This window comes from Fomitopsis serialis (genome assembly GCF_022376445.1).
Source record: "Fomitopsis serialis strain Sig1Antser10 chromosome Unknown B0H18scaffold_5, whole genome shotgun sequence".
Taxonomy (NCBI): domain Eukaryota; kingdom Fungi; phylum Basidiomycota; class Agaricomycetes; order Polyporales; family Fomitopsidaceae; genus Fomitopsis; species Fomitopsis serialis.
Window position 1 is genome coordinate 107,076 of NW_025954965.1, and position 13,876 is coordinate 120,951.

The 13,876-nt window shown below is 53.5% G+C and overlaps 6 protein-coding genes across 6 annotated transcripts; 2 read left to right on the forward strand and 4 right to left on the reverse strand.

Annotated features, from left to right (window-relative positions):
• Positions 1-520: 520 nt before the first annotated feature.
• On the forward strand, positions 521-2,423 carry B0H18DRAFT_1180846 (MFS general substrate transporter; the record flags this gene model as incomplete). The annotated part of the gene is made up of 7 exons (XM_048035959.1): positions 521-609; positions 676-774; positions 826-1,050; positions 1,103-1,559; positions 1,618-1,925; positions 1,980-2,021; positions 2,080-2,423. 7 exons carry the CDS (start codon positions 521-523, stop codon positions 2,336-2,338), a joined length of 1,479 nt encoding a protein of 492 aa, XP_047898514.1. The 3' UTR covers positions 2,339-2,423.
• B0H18DRAFT_869609 (glycosyltransferase family 58 protein) lies at positions 2,409-3,960 on the reverse strand (the record flags this gene model as incomplete). The annotated part of the gene is made up of 6 exons (XM_048040032.1): positions 2,409-2,577; positions 2,622-2,760; positions 2,814-3,226; positions 3,280-3,585; positions 3,649-3,748; positions 3,798-3,960. The coding sequence occupies 6 exons, from the start codon at positions 3,958-3,960 to the stop codon at positions 2,409-2,411; spliced, it is 1,290 nt and encodes a 429-aa protein (XP_047898515.1).
• Positions 3,961-4,068: 108 nt separating this feature from the next.
• On the reverse strand, positions 4,069-6,629 carry B0H18DRAFT_1180881 (glycoside hydrolase superfamily). The gene is made up of 4 exons (XM_048035960.1): positions 5,854-6,629; positions 5,252-5,800; positions 4,814-5,190; positions 4,069-4,761 (listed from the first exon to the last, which is right to left on the reverse strand). Exons 1-4 carry the CDS (start codon positions 6,180-6,182, stop codon positions 4,142-4,144), a joined length of 1,875 nt encoding a protein of 624 aa, XP_047898516.1. The 5' UTR covers positions 6,183-6,629; the 3' UTR covers positions 4,069-4,141.
• An 86-nt stretch (positions 6,630-6,715) lies between these two features.
• On the forward strand, positions 6,716-7,502 carry B0H18DRAFT_927263 (uncharacterized protein; the record flags this gene model as incomplete). Its single annotated transcript, XM_048041649.1, has 4 exons — positions 6,716-6,947; positions 6,997-7,081; positions 7,134-7,348; positions 7,398-7,502. The coding sequence occupies exons 1-4, from the start codon at positions 6,762-6,764 to the stop codon at positions 7,500-7,502; spliced, it is 591 nt and encodes a 196-aa protein (XP_047898517.1). The 5' UTR covers positions 6,716-6,761.
• Positions 7,503-7,576: 74 nt separating this feature from the next.
• Positions 7,577-11,994, reverse strand: B0H18DRAFT_1082471 (regulator of Vps4 activity in the MVB pathway-domain-containing protein; the record flags this gene model as incomplete). The annotated part of the gene is given in 17 exon segments (XM_048031535.1): positions 7,577-8,828; positions 8,894-8,925; positions 8,945-9,196; positions 9,231-9,376; positions 9,406-9,505; positions 9,526-9,724; positions 9,776-9,946; positions 9,998-10,038; positions 10,093-10,839; positions 10,890-10,964; positions 11,022-11,056; positions 11,119-11,201; positions 11,259-11,374; positions 11,425-11,507; positions 11,560-11,633; positions 11,684-11,913; positions 11,965-11,994. 17 exon segments carry the CDS (start codon positions 11,992-11,994, stop codon positions 7,577-7,579), a joined length of 3,666 nt encoding a protein of 1,221 aa, XP_047898518.1.
• A 300-nt stretch (positions 11,995-12,294) lies between these two features.
• Positions 12,295-13,770, reverse strand: B0H18DRAFT_977622 (uncharacterized protein). The gene is made up of 7 exons (XM_048044266.1): positions 13,420-13,770; positions 13,270-13,356; positions 13,157-13,217; positions 13,038-13,105; positions 12,934-12,987; positions 12,821-12,883; positions 12,295-12,762 (listed from the first exon to the last, which is right to left on the reverse strand). Exons 1-7 carry the CDS (start codon positions 13,487-13,489, stop codon positions 12,443-12,445), a joined length of 723 nt encoding a protein of 240 aa, XP_047898519.1. The 5' UTR covers positions 13,490-13,770; the 3' UTR covers positions 12,295-12,442.
• Between the last annotated feature and the right edge of the window lie 106 nt (positions 13,771-13,876).

Genomic DNA, 13,876 nt, shown 5'->3' on the forward strand with positions numbered 1-13,876 from the left:
GCCAGATTAGGTTACTCGGTCAATCGAGTACTTCGCGCTCAATTCCTGGAATCAACATGCAGCAAACGCATAAACAGGTAGCTATCCATTATAGCAGTCAATTGGTACGCCTTCCGTGCGGATATGCTGAGAGGAAGTCGAGCAATACTCAGAGTGGCCGAGATCCCCGCCAGATATCGTAGCGCCCGCACAGGACTGGCTTCCGGCGCTACGCTTCCGGGTTCCCGACTCTGTTCTGGCGGCCAGTCTGAGCGTAAGTATTCCTTGAAGGCACTGCACGTATCCTGTTCAAGACCAACCGTACCTCAACGGTAACTTACAGCTCCGCTCTTGAATCTTCGGGACGTGTACTACGCTACTGGGCCATAGCCAGGGAGGCGCATAGTACCCTACACGAGTCGAGCCGCGGGACAAGCCTGGCCTTAAGCTTAACATCTGGTATGCATTGACCATTGAAATGCATGACTAAGGGGCAGAGTCTAACATTCGTGGAGATTTGAAGGGTGCGGAGTGAGTCACCATGCGTGATGGCTGGCTGGCCACTGGTAGAGCAAAGTCGTTCGGCAGACTTCGACTCGTTCTTATATCCTGCTCAATTGCTGCCAATGCGTACGTACTATCGCAATGAGAATATCCGTGGCGGCGTCGGAGGCCAGCGTTGATGGAAATATACAGGATATGCGCTGGAGGGATCTACACCTTCCCACTTATCTCGCCCGCTCTCATGGCGCGGATGCACTTGACGCAGCCGCAATTGAGCACTATCATGCTAGCGTGAGCCGTGTGCCTCCAAATATTTTCACTATGGGCTCTGACAGCGGGTAGGGCAATGGTTGGGCAATACGCTATGGCGGTCCCTGCCGGTAAAGTCCTCGATCGTTACGGGCCGCGAGTGTGCTCGCTGCTAGCATCCGTCATATTCGCATTCGGATATGGCATGTTCGCTCGCCAATTTGCTTTGACACCCGAAGGAGCGTCCGTAGGATCGGCTTCGGCAATTCCCCAGCTCACTGTCTGTTTCGGTGTCCTTGGTATCGCGATCATCTTGTCGTATGTCGCACTGGACTTCTGGCGAGATGTCCTATTGACAGGTCGGCTGCAGATACCTCTCAATGCTCTTTGCCGCAACTAGGACGTTTCCTCAGTTCATGGGATTTGCATCAGGGACGAGTCTGGCGATCTTCGGCTTGTCACCATTGTTCTTGTCCTGGATCGCCACCGAATTCTTCACGCCTACCGACGGCGTTCTGGATGTAACTCGCTTCTTCACCTTCATGGCCCTACTAACAGGCGTTGTGAACTTCCTGGGAGCTCTGATTCTGCCCGGTCCAGCTGCCGCAGATATGCCAGTCGCACCGACGTCCGAGGCAACCGCAATGGCACACGATCCAGACGAGGATGCAGAAGCACATGAAGAGACCTCTCTACTGACGTCGTCCGTACAGTCTCTCACGGGGCTTGATGCCTTGTGCGCCGATCAGCCCGAGCACCTCTCCGCAATGGAGCTGCTGAAGAACCCGTATTTTGGTTGTTCTCTTCGTCCATCTCATTGGTTGTCGGTGCCGTGAGTAGCATACAGCCCCTCCAAATGCTAAGGGCTTCTGATGGCTGTTACAGGCAGAGATGATCAAGTCCAACATAGGCATGATAGTGCTGTCTCTTCCCACCACGTCCCACACAGAGAATATATCCACGCAGGTCCAGCTCATCGCGATATCTGACACCCTGGCACGGCTCCTCCTTGGGCCCTTTGCGGACATCATATCCCCTGTCCCTACTTACTCCGCCAATGGCGTCTGGGCTTTCCCTCGCAAACCATACGTGACACGAATAATGTTCATGGCCGGCGCTGCCTCGTTATTCACGATCGCCTTTATATGGCCGATTATTGGCGTGCGGTCGCAAGAGGCCCTCTGGCCTCTGAGGTTCGTCTTGCCATTGCCTTTCCCTATATGACTGGCGACTGATAGCGTCTCTAGTGTCGGTACTGGGATTGTAAACGGCGCTATATTCACCACGCTGTATGTGTCATTCTCAGATCTGACCGTCGGTGGCAAGCGAGCTTATACTCGTCTACAGTCCGAGCATCTTGTCGTCGATATGGGGAGCACCAAACCAGGGGCGTAACTTCGGTTTCGTCTCCTACACATGCTTCTTCGGCACGGCCACTTTCTCCTACCTATACGCATTCGTCGCCGACAGCCATACAGCGCCAGGAGAAGGTGTCTGTCACGGCGTCCAGTGTTGGGAGACTACCTTCTGGTTGAGTTCTGCCGCTTCGTTGCTTGCTACAGGCTTCGCCGCCGTGCTCTGGCGGAAGTGGAACTCGAGAGTATGATGGATTTTTAGATCTTGTCGATTGCTTTGCGCATGTGTAACATTAGTTGCTTTACTCGTAGACATCCTGGCTATTCGGTTTTCTGTCTATCTACCGAGAGTGCTGAAGAAATCTCTTCAGGGTAGCCAAACCAAACGCCAGTCACGAGCACCGCGTTGGCTACACATAGAGTGGCGGACGAGACCAGCGTCGACGGGAATACGTTCCATGCATACTCAATGGCGAGGAGCAGCACCAGTCTGAACGAACATGAGTGTTGTGCATGATATGTCCGACAAAGGACTTACTTGACGGCAAGGGGTATTTGGTCCTCCAAGCAAGGAAAGGGAGTTGCAAGGCATACCAGGAATAGAACTGGTAATGCAGGGACCGCGCAAACAAAATGCCGATGAGGTTGGAAGTGAAGAGCACCGTGGTCGTGACTTTGGACGCCGGAGTTAACACCACACGGAGGTACGAGGAATCAAAGACGTACAGTCGCTGGTGACATGGCAGCCTTCTGGCCGACGCCAAGGGGTCCGGAGGCCACCGCTTATGACGGCCCATGCGCCTCCTTCTCGTTTGCACCACTTGCATAGACCGAATGTGACCAGAGCTGCGACGTGTCCTGCAAGAAGCCCGCGTGCCCACCATTGACTCAGGAATGTCTCTTCACTGACGAACCGCCAGTTCACGGTCCACTTGTAGAGAAATTGGCGAGAGAACTCGTAGGAGTGCTTGAGGTATGAGCCAGGATGGTGGAGTAGAAACGGAAGCCCAGCAGCGACCTGGGTAGACACGAGGACCGCGAGATGTGCCAGAGTGCCTACAAGCCCGTGCTTCTTGAAGAGCACCACTAGCAAGCCTGGGAGGTACAGAAGTGCAGACATCTTGACTGACAAGGCACAGCTGTTGGCATTCCCGTATCAACTCTGGACAAGAGTCATGTACAGCGAACGCACCCGAGGAGAACTGTACCCAACAAGTCGAACGCACTCGCATACGCAAGAACCGCCGCATGCGCAAATGCGCTCATCCAGCAGTCATTGAAAAGCCTCAGGACAAATATGGAGTGTAGCCTCTTGCTGAGCGGTAGGAGCAGGACTATCCAGTTAGGCACGCCTCCCGCACGACCATAGATCCCACATGTCGTCGTTAAAAGCGCGATGTAAAGGACGGCATAGACCTTCTGCGCAACTTTGAGGTTATTCCCGGAGTCTGTGAGGTTGAAGAGAGCGTGGTGTATATGAACATGGCCCGCAGGATAACTACATAACGAATGAACGCGATGAGCTAGGCATTTTGGGGCTGTCACGCTTGAGCATACGCACACGATTGGCCCCGTGGGTCCCGATATCAAGGAGTAGTCTCGTTCTCCCTTCAAGTAGAGCTCTAGCTGGTATATGTATGTCTCCCAGTCAATCTCGGTATCTGGGCACAGTTACCGGCGGGTCGTAGGACGAGCAGGCGTTCGGCTTACATGGTACAAAGCGTATGATCAGTTGAGTTAAGACAGCATCACCCAAAATGACCAGGGCAGAAAGTGCGTAGAAGTACCGAGGGTCGGTGAGCAAAGAGAATGCGAGGTGGTAGGCAGACAGCCATGGTCGTCGCCAGTCACTGGCAGGACGCGGGGGCACCATGGTGAGTTCCTAGGCGCCAGCACTGGGACACATGGACATGGACATTGGATTTGGACTCGACGGCTTAGAGCCGCCCAGTCGTCCGTGCTCACATTCAATTCCAAGAACAACCCACAGACCCATATTTTTAAGGAACACGTATGTACAAGACAGCAGGCCTCGCAACCCCAAGAAACGGGCATCAGGTACTCGTCAAGTTCGTCTGGCCTACATGCGAGATGACGATGTTCTCCCCATCCTGTAGTCCCTTCATGAACCATTCTTGATAGTTCCCCTCGGTTCCAGGCTTGATGATTCCCGGTCCCAGTTTTGCGATACTGTCGTTCATGTATTGCCCAGTGAATCCCAGCTTCGACATCCCGTATTGCGCGAAGATCTTGGCCGTGAAGAACCCGTCCGAGTATCCCTTCGCGATGGCTCGCTGTTCAGGAGACATGCCTGCGTCGTAGTCTCGTTTGTGAGCTCTCCTGTTCGACCAAGACGAGTGTCGCCTCCAGGAAGTAGGATCTCGAGTCCGTCCTCGGGAGTGCCATCGTCGCTCAGTAATAGAGGGCGTACTGGTACTCTGGACATCGTTCATGGCCATCGACGATGCATTGGTGGGCGAACTCTGTGCACTGGCAAGGACGACACTTGCCGGCGGCGCACTCATGTCGCCCATGAGATCGGCAAGTGAAGGAAGTTGGTTGGGGTCCGTCAGCGGGCCTTGGCCGTAGGAGAAGAATGTTGCTGGAAGACTGTTGCCCACTGCTGCCTTGAAACACCACCCAGGATCGTCCGAACAGTCTTCTTTGTTGTATGCTGATACCGGGCCCGGGTAAGTATCGCACTGTAAGTCCAAAGGCAAACTCACCCCAGAAGCCCCATCCAGCCGTCGTGTTCGCGTAGACGTTCATTTGCCCCTGGCAGAAGTCCTTTCGTGATTGGTCAGGATCGGACACGCTTGAGAGGCTCTCCGGAGTCAGAGCACACGACCATTCGTCAATCACAAGGTTCCGTCGTGCCTCCCCAGCCGCGGCAGCGAAAGAACCAGCGATTGAGGTTTCTACGTCTGTGGTGTGTTGAGTAGCTGGTTCCGCGTCGTCCGAGGGCGTGAAGACAAAGTAGGAATGGTGATCGACAACAACAAAATCTGTCCTGTTCGCTACGTAAGAACTGAACTGGTCGAGATCGAAGGCATCGTGGATGTAGAGGGGAAAAGATGCAGCTTGTATTGACGTCGCCCTCATGCTTGCGATAGCACGGTCGTCTGTGATTTGTGAGTATTTGAGGTCTTCGAAGAGCAATTGACTTACAGAAGTTCGGGAGTTCCGGGTCATCCTGAGGCTCGTTGAGGATCTCGATGCCGACAACGTTGGTGACGTTTACCAGCTGCTCCGCCAAGAATGTTAGAATCGATATCGTTAAGTTCATGTTGGCTTGACTGTTGAACAAGCCAGTGACGCCGTCGGAGACACCAGAATGAGGTTGGCCATTTTGACTACCTGGAGCGCCGTGGAGATCAACCAAGACACCCATCCCTGCTTGGCCAGCCATACTGATCGCTCGTGTAACCCTTGGCCATGAGTTTTGGTAGACGTCTGAGACATTCTCGAACGGAGTTCCCAGTGAGAATTGAGGTCCAAGACTCCAATAACCGATCGGCAGGCGGACAGTGTTGATCCCAATGCTCGCCAGGTATTCGAAATCGCTCTGGTTGATGAACGTATCCCAGTGATGTTCCAAGACCATCCTGGCGTTATCTGTGGAGTTCCACCCAGTCGCGATGTCGAGTTCCGATAATTGCTGCCCAGAAGCACAGGCAAAGACAGACGGAGTCATCCAAGCCTCGTGCACGAACCTATGAATGTCTGAGGTGGGATGTAGCTGTCCTTAGAGGAAATAGATACATACCAGGATCCCAGATTCACCGACTGCTGTTGCCTGTATCGATACACATTGGCCTTCGCTTGGTCAAAAGGAGGAAATGTCTGATTCTCGACTGCGAGCGCGGGATAGTACGGCGGCGTGCAAGGATCGCTGTATACGCCCTGGGTATCGTCTGACTGCAGGACAGGCTGTGCGGATCTCACGTCCCCCACTCCGTCTCCTTGTCCAACAGACGAAGTTCCCGGAACGCTTGCAAGGTCCGCGCCTGAGCTACTGGGTGTTGGTTTGTAGAGGCCCTGCGTCAAGCTGAGTGCTTGGAGCAAGGCGGAAAAGTACTGGCTGCTCAGAACCATGATGCGACCTGCGCCAGAGAGAAAAATCGAAGAAGCCGCAAGCGGTCAGAGAGAAAGAGAGAACCTGAGGGATTACGACTCCGGTGTCAACCTTCACCACCGAGTTATGAACCCGACGGCGCGAGGCTGACATTGCCGTTGAGGTGTAGACCGACGGGAGTAGCGCAGAGTTAGAGGTTCTAGACCTGCGGCATGTTTGTCAGGAAGTTCCTGAGAGCTGACAGAATGCAGTGTGAGCGAGCACTCCGTTGTGTTACGTCGGGGACATAATCATCGTTGACAGTCAGAGCTAGGACTGTAGGACTCGTAAGTCGGCTGAGCTTGTCATTCTGGCCCATACAAAGTTGGCAGTCGCGGCTGAAGCTGAATTGCCTTGTATGCAATGTATTGATCATACGCTTTACACGACGAAGGCAGTTGGAGGGCAGCGACATCCAACGTCTGAGCAATCGAGAAAGAGAGCCGTGGAAGTTATGCTTAAAAAGGAATTTATACGAGACTGCGAGCGCTTACATATGTATCCTGACTTGAATGTTCCTTTCCAATCCTTAACCATCACGGCTCTCTGCAGCTCATGGCATGCGCTCCGTTGTTCCATTGCCAGACCACCCAGAGTTGGTCATAACACACAGCAATGCTTGGTCAGAATATCGAGTACAAAACATTCGCTTGTGGAAAAAAGCCGACTCCACCGCACAGACTGTCGTTGAATGCTTTTGGGCAGACACGATCGTGTGCCTAGGGCTCTCCATGTTATGGCCTATCGTACGTACGTATCTTACCTACTTTATACCTGTGCTAACACTATATGCAGCTTTCTGGGCGTAATGCATGCAAGGCTGGACTAGCTGTCATGGTTGTTCTTTACGCCTACAGCAGATGTACACGGGTTTTATGGGGTATGTATCTGGACCTTCGACACCGTGATTATGATCTTACTATGCTCTTCAGAGTCTGTCGTGATTCTTCATTCCCTCGGCCTGCAGCTCGAGACACAGAGAGGACTACCTCTCGTACCGCTGTTCACGTCGCGCAGGTTCATACCTTTGACTTCGCTGCGCGACTTCGTCATCAACGAGGGTTTGCGAGGCTGGTCTGTCCATTACTATCTAGCTGTAATGCAGCAATCATCCAATGGAAACGTCACGATCGATGTTCCATTCCAGGTGCGTCATGCAACATGTTGACCTGTAGCATACTCAACGGCACTCTCAGAACATCATGCCGCGATTCCCTGTTCTTCTCGAAATATACCACGGAGTGCACGAGCTCCTATTCGACAGCCCTACAAGTAGCATATCACAAACATGCAACATATAAATACTATGCCGACTAGCAGACAACAGTATGGATGTTAACCAAAACACGACAGGAACGTTAGACGTGAGATAGCATTAGTCTTCACTTTCATACGCGCTCAAAAGGTCTCGATAACCTTCGTCATCCCCTTCGTCGGCGGAACTCTCTCGGCTGTGCTTCGGGCCCTCCCTCTCCCCCTCCCCTGACAGTTTCCGCCTCCTGGGCGAGTGCCCGTCAGTCGATACCTTGCGAACTCGAACTTCCCGTCCATCCGAAGAGATCTTCTGCGTGCGCACCTCACCGTTCCCATCGCCAGATGTTTTTCGTACACGCCTGATGTTCCGCGGAGTAACAGTAGTCGACACGACATTGTCAGCCTGGAACGACATAGCGCGTGGAGTCGTAACGTTATCCACATCGTCGTCGTCGGACCATCCAGTGGTCAAAGTGTTCTGAGCGGCCGGGCCATTCTCCGCGACGATGTTCTCCCGCGAGCGAGTCGTGGATAATTTGGGAGGAATCCGCTTCTGTTTCGAACGAGGACTCCGGGAAGGAGCTTGGGTGGCGGACGTGTCTGACGTGTCCCCCACAGACAGCCGAGGTAGAGAGTACAACCCCTTCGCGGGTTGAGCATCCATGTCGGAACTCATGTCACTCGCATCACCAATTGACGGAGAGCCCGTTCTTGATGTCGGCGCTTTCACTCGGACACCGCGATTGAGGTTGGACGTTGCATCCGCAGGTGTTTGCGGAGGCGGCGGAGAGGAACCCGCTGGAGGCGAGTCGGATACGTCGACATGATGCCAGCCTCTACTGCTACGACCATCGTCACTCCCTAGCTGAGTGGATGTCTCTGTGTCCATGCGTCGATGCACTATCTGCGGGCTTGACGTAGTCGAGGAAGTGGGAGTGACCCTTCGAGAGCCTCTAGCCATCGGCGAACGCGACGAGCGAATGGGTACAATCCTGCTGCCACCGGTGTCCGAGTCGATAGTTGTCGACCGAGAATGAACCGGGGAGAACGATGAGTATGACGATGTTGAGTCCCTCGGCGCGGGCGAGGTGCGCATCCCGCGTACATTATCCATTGACTTGTCAGACGAACCAGATAGCGGCGTGGTGGCAGGCGAGCGATTGGTCATCAATGAGGTTGAATTAAGCAGCAGTGGACGCGGTCCTGATTTCTTTTTCGCAGCCCTTGACTGGTCCTGCTGTAACCCAAACGAAGCAAGGGACGCGCGGACACCTCCGCTGCTCATTGAACCTGCATCGGACGCCGGTGATATATCGTCATTCGAGGGTGAAAGAGGGGAGCGGCCAGTGAACATGACACTATCCCTCGGTGGCCTGAAAAAGCCGGGCGAGCAGGTGGCGAGTATCCGTCCAAATGGGGCGGAAGTCCAGGGAGAGACCCGCCTCTTCGTTTCTCGCTCGCTGATCTCGACTGGTAGTCATCATTTAACGAGGCACGCCTGGGTCCATGTCGGGCGATCGTGGAAGGGGAGCAGTGGCAGGGGGCGATAGATACGTGGGGGAAGGGCCATTCGCACGTTTGCTCCACACGTCCAGGCCTTGACCTTCCAGTTCGTACTGACTTTCGCCAATGTGGCTGCTGCATCCGATTCCCTAAGTCTATCGGCATATCCCCAGAACTTTGAAGGCCCTGCCGACGCATTGCTCGCTTCGGAAGTCTCGGAGGGTGGTGGTGGGAGGACCTTCGAAGTCGTAGGCGGAGGGCGGAGAATGTACAGGCGATGGTGGCATAGGAGAAGCTGGTGATGTCGGTGAAGGCGGCGCCTCCATCGCGCTTTCATTGGAGATACCTCGCCAAACAGTACTCGCAAGGCGGGCGGTCAACGTGTTCGACTGGCCATTGGTGCTTGTCTCAGGTTCGTCTCGTCATCGTCGTCGTCCGTGGTCTCACTGTCGTCATGATCCTCGCTCGGTTCCGCTATTGAGGCGGTCTGAGCAAACCCTTTCCAAACAGTGTCTCGTAAACGAGCCCCGAGACTTGTGCTTGCCATCTTGACCCATTCTGCATGACCTGACGTTGATGAGCGAGATCGCACGCGCATTGTAGCAAGGCTTCGACTCCACCCGCACTCTCCAGAGGGTACCGCTGAAGGAACGTCATGCCTTCCGCGAATGCGTCCTCTAATTCCCGTGCAGCTAGCGGTGTTGATGGAATGGCAGCAAGTTCATCTGACCATAAACCGAGTGTTTTACGTTCAGGTCTGCCCAACCTGAAGACAAAAGCTCGATAGTGAACGATAGTCGAGCAATGTGGAACTTACCGAAGTAGAACGTTTTTCGTGCGAAGCAGCATACCGGTGCATACATCAACAAGGAACTCCAATTTCAAATTGGTATCGCGCTCCCTCATCGGCCGAGACAGTATGGCGTCCCAGACAGTAAGGAGGGGCCGAAGAGGTAACGTGTGCGTCAATACCGGAATGAGCCATCGGCTACGTATATCATTTAAGTGTACTGAAGTAGAAATGAATGCCACGACTCACAATGAGTAATGTGGAAGCGCAGGATCAAGGCCCTTGAGTTGCTATGAATCTGAATGAATGAACGTGAATTTTTGACGGAAGTAGCGTTGGCGTACCAGATCCTCAGCAAGCTCCGGGTCCGCCGAGTACAAGCGATCACTCAATTTTTGCGTCCATATCCTCCCGCCTTCTGCGTCATCTAGGTCTGCGAACTCGCCGACGAGTGCCTCGAAGAGCCAAAACACATCGGCCTCAACGTGTGCCGCGTCCTCAGGGACCATTTCCTCGACAAGCGCAGAGTACACGGGAACCAATAAGGAGCCGATATGGGGCGACTGATTGGCTGGATTAAGACAGGAATGGAGATAGAGTAGCCGAAGTAATGCAGACGCATGCTTAGGGTGTGCACCCATCGTACGCGAGCGCAATAACGTCATTGAACCAGAGGAGTGGACAGAAGATGCAGATGGAGACGGGGACGGTGGAGCGGAGGCTACGTCCTGATACGAGCCCTCGTCGTCAGAGGAGTCGCTTTGTGCGTCCTCTAAGCGGATTTCGGGTGTGCTGTCGAGTCGAATCTCGGGCGTAGAGTCGTCGGCCTCCTCAGAGTTTTGCAATTCGCGAATCATACGAAGACGTTCATCTAGGTTCTGCGCGCAAGGGATCTTGATATCGTCAGGGGCGGCCTCATCCAGAGGACAGAGCGGAACATCATCAGCAGCTTCTTGCAGAGCAAGCATCAGCTGTGGCGGTATTTGGGAGAATTCCCTTGACGCGTTCATCAGAGAGTCGTCAAGTGGCGTGAGAGGAGTGCCGGGAGGTGGCAGACTTGAGAATGGCTCAAGCAACCGACGCACGAGGTCCTATGACAACTATGAGGGACACTGCCGACATACTCGACGGATTGACCTACGTAGTAGTTCTCCCGACTCTTACGGCTAGCCTCGTCCCAAGTTGCTTTTCGGGAGGAAGTGTTCCCAACAAAAGCCTGAACCGACATGGGCAAAGCAATCATTCATGGATGTAAGCGAACTTACCTCCAGACCTTAGGTCTAAGCCACGGAGGATCGTCAGGTAAACCTGTAGCATCAAGCAGAGCTTGTCGTGACACGTACACCGAACAGCTAGGATGGCAAACATACCTTGAGAGCAGAGTATACGAAGGCGCATCAAGTCTACAACAGGGATATTGGACGGGTCGAGCATTTCCGAGATGATATGTACTCTTTCGAGTTTATCCACGGTCGTTAGAGCCGTACCTCCTCACGTTCACATCACTCACATCTGCTGTGGTAGGGGAGCCGGATTCCAATGAACACCTTGCGACTTGGCAATGGAGTACAAGTACTGGTCCAGCTGGACAGCTGATGCTGGTTGGGTTGAGAGCGCCCTACGAACCTAAATTCCAATGAGCTCCGAACTTCACATCGTTCGCTTCGGGCGCATACCCTTGTTGACACATAATCGTTCACAGACCGCATGAACTCCGGCCCCAGTCGTTGAGCGAGATGGTCCCGTACCGAGCGAAGCTCTGCGTCCACAAAGTCGGAATTTGCAGGTTGAGTGTACTTTGTATGGCATACCTTTAGAATCTATCTGTGGAGCAGCAACAACGATGCTCGCAGCAGCTTCCAACATTACAGGACTAGGTGTATCCCTGCCCAGAGTTGAAGACCGACTGCACGCGCGCGCTGTGAATGAACTCACTTTCGCTCCAACTCCCCCAGATGCCCGACAATCATTCCAACATGCATCTCCAGAGTCTGCAGCAAGTCGATTAGAGCATCCTCATTCATCAGCTTCTGCGCCTTCGCGCGAGCTAACGCGACGTTGTCTTGCTGAAGAAGGGTAACAATGTCTCTCCGCGTGATTTGGGCTTGGGAGTCCATCCGGTCTTGCATCTGGCCCAGCCGCTGTGCGGTTACCCGCAGCTGAGACTATGTTTCAAGGTGAATGTCATTCATTAGACCTCAGCGGGAGCACCGAACCTTCATCTTCGCCGGTTCCCAATGTGTCATGGCGAAGCGGTAGCACAGGCGAAGGAAGATGTGTCCGAGTTTCGAAATTTCACCAGTACCGTGGCAGTGACAGCGATGGCCGCGCAAAGCTAGGGGAAGATACAAAGCATGGAGAGCAAGACGAGGCTTGGAATGAGCTGGCTCAGGCGAACACGGCGGTAAGTCGCCTTGCGTGTGCAGGCGAAGTGCGCTGCGCACGTGGTGTGCTGTGAGATCTCAAGATGCTTGATGGATCCGGCGGCACCGAACAACTGGGTACCACAGCGGCGCGGCAACCATGGCAAACTCAATGCCAATGCATCGACCTGAACAAAGACGCTACTCGGTCATTCAATCAGACAACGATACAGTGATAACATAAGGAGCGCGGGTTGCTTCGTAAACAATTTGACTACACATATGAAGACAGTTCAAGAACAAGCGTACAACAATGACAATGTCCCAAGAGCTAGTAAAATTCTTTCGGCCTCCCTTTCGACAACTTCGACGATTGAGAGGAAGAGGACTTTGCTGACTGCAATGAGATTCGCTTCTCAATATCAACAGCTCGTGTCGGTGCAAGGACAGGTACAGCGGGCGGCTTAGCTCCTCCACCTCCCGCTTCGAGCAGACCAGCAAATGCACTGGATCTAACACGCAATTGCTCAGGCGGCGGAGACATCATGGGAAGCTCAGATTCCCGTTTCTCGCGTAAGATGACGGTCTGAAACTCTGGATGCTTCCAGCCCCAGTACACCATGGCGGCCAGGACGCCGGAATATATCAAGACTGTAAATGCCAGGACAATCAGCATTGCGCTATGCGCTCAAGAAATTCGCAAACGCACGAAGTGTGGGTATGACCCATACGCTGGCCAAGATAGCCATGTTGATGCGTCTGCAAGTAGCCACTGTAACAACTTGAGCTTCGAATCCAGAGATGGACGAGCAAACAGCGTACCGGGATCCGGGCATCTGAAGGCTGAGAACCATGCTGTGTATATGGCGGACGTGCCTGTTCGGAGGCATAAGAGAAACAGCGAGTGTCAGGGGAACACAACTCGCCGATTTGAAAGAAGACAAGGCATATCAGCCGAACAGCCTCCCACAATGGGGTATATTGGATAAGGAGCCTGTTACTGACATGAGTATACTCGTCCTACGTGGCCAAGAGATATGCTTACATTGCAGGAAACATGATAGATGTGAAGGAATTGATAAGGATCAGGAGCAACACAATGTTTCCTTGGGGGATAGGCTAAGAGCGGAAGTAAAGCGTATCAGCGAACGAACTTACTTTGGGAATCGACTGTCACATCCTCTCTGACGAACAACTCTACGCACAATAGCGTCGTCCCAACCAAGCTCAACATCGTCATCAATGCTGACATTGTCAATGGAAATGCAATCAGGGTGGTAGTAAGACGGGGGAACCAAATTCACCTACCGAAGGCGATGAGCCTGACCTTGGAAAAGATCGGCGGAAGCTCAATGTTCGCAAGGGTAGTAGCAAGCATGGCTGAGTGGGTTTCTAAACACTATGGTTGATGGGTCTTGCCAGGGAGGAGAGCACTCCAGGTCGAGATATCGCACAATACCAGCCAGTTCTCCCAGAGATAACTGGACGAGGAGCAGGCAGCAAGTCAATTGCTCGTGCAAGGCCAGGAAACAACAGACAGACGCATGCAGGCCCTACTCAAAAGAGCCTCATCGTCAGAGTTGGAAAAAGGTGAAAGCGGGAGACGGGGGAAGAAGAAAGGTTTGCTGCAGACGCCACTGGCAAGTCCCCATCATGTTGCCGCGCAACCGCCCATGCGGATCCTTTGTTAGGTACGCCACCATTGTTTCCCTGTTAGGAAGGTCTTCAAGAAGGCGAAGTACTTCCGGCACGTAGAGCACGTGTA

What these genes read in the sequence shown, in the direction of transcription:
- B0H18DRAFT_1180881 (XM_048035960.1), bottom strand. Translation starts at nt 6,182, where the DNA reads ATGGTTCTGAGCAGCCAGTACTTTTCCGCCTTGCTCCAAGCACTCAGC. An exon ending in TCGGTGAATCTGGGATCCTG is followed by an intron (nt 5,801 to 5,853) that starts GTATGTATCTAT and finishes AGACATTCATAG; the next exon opens with GTTCGTGCACGAGGCTTGGA. An exon ending in GAACTCCCGAACTTCTGTAA is followed by an intron (nt 5,191 to 5,251) that starts GTCAATTGCTCT and finishes TGCTATCGCAAG; the next exon opens with CATGAGGGCGACGTCAATAC.
- B0H18DRAFT_977622 (XM_048044266.1), bottom strand. Translation starts at nt 13,489, where the DNA reads ATGCTTGCTACTACCCTTGCGAACATTGAGCTTCCGCCGATCTTTTCC. An exon ending in TCTATCATGTTTCCTGCAAT is followed by an intron (nt 13,106 to 13,156) that starts GTAAGCATATCT and finishes TGTCAGTAACAG; the next exon opens with GCTCCTTATCCAATATACCC. An exon ending in ATGGGTCATACCCACACTTC is followed by an intron (nt 12,763 to 12,820) that starts GTGCGTTTGCGA and finishes TGGCATTTACAG; the next exon opens with TCTTGATATATTCCGGCGTC.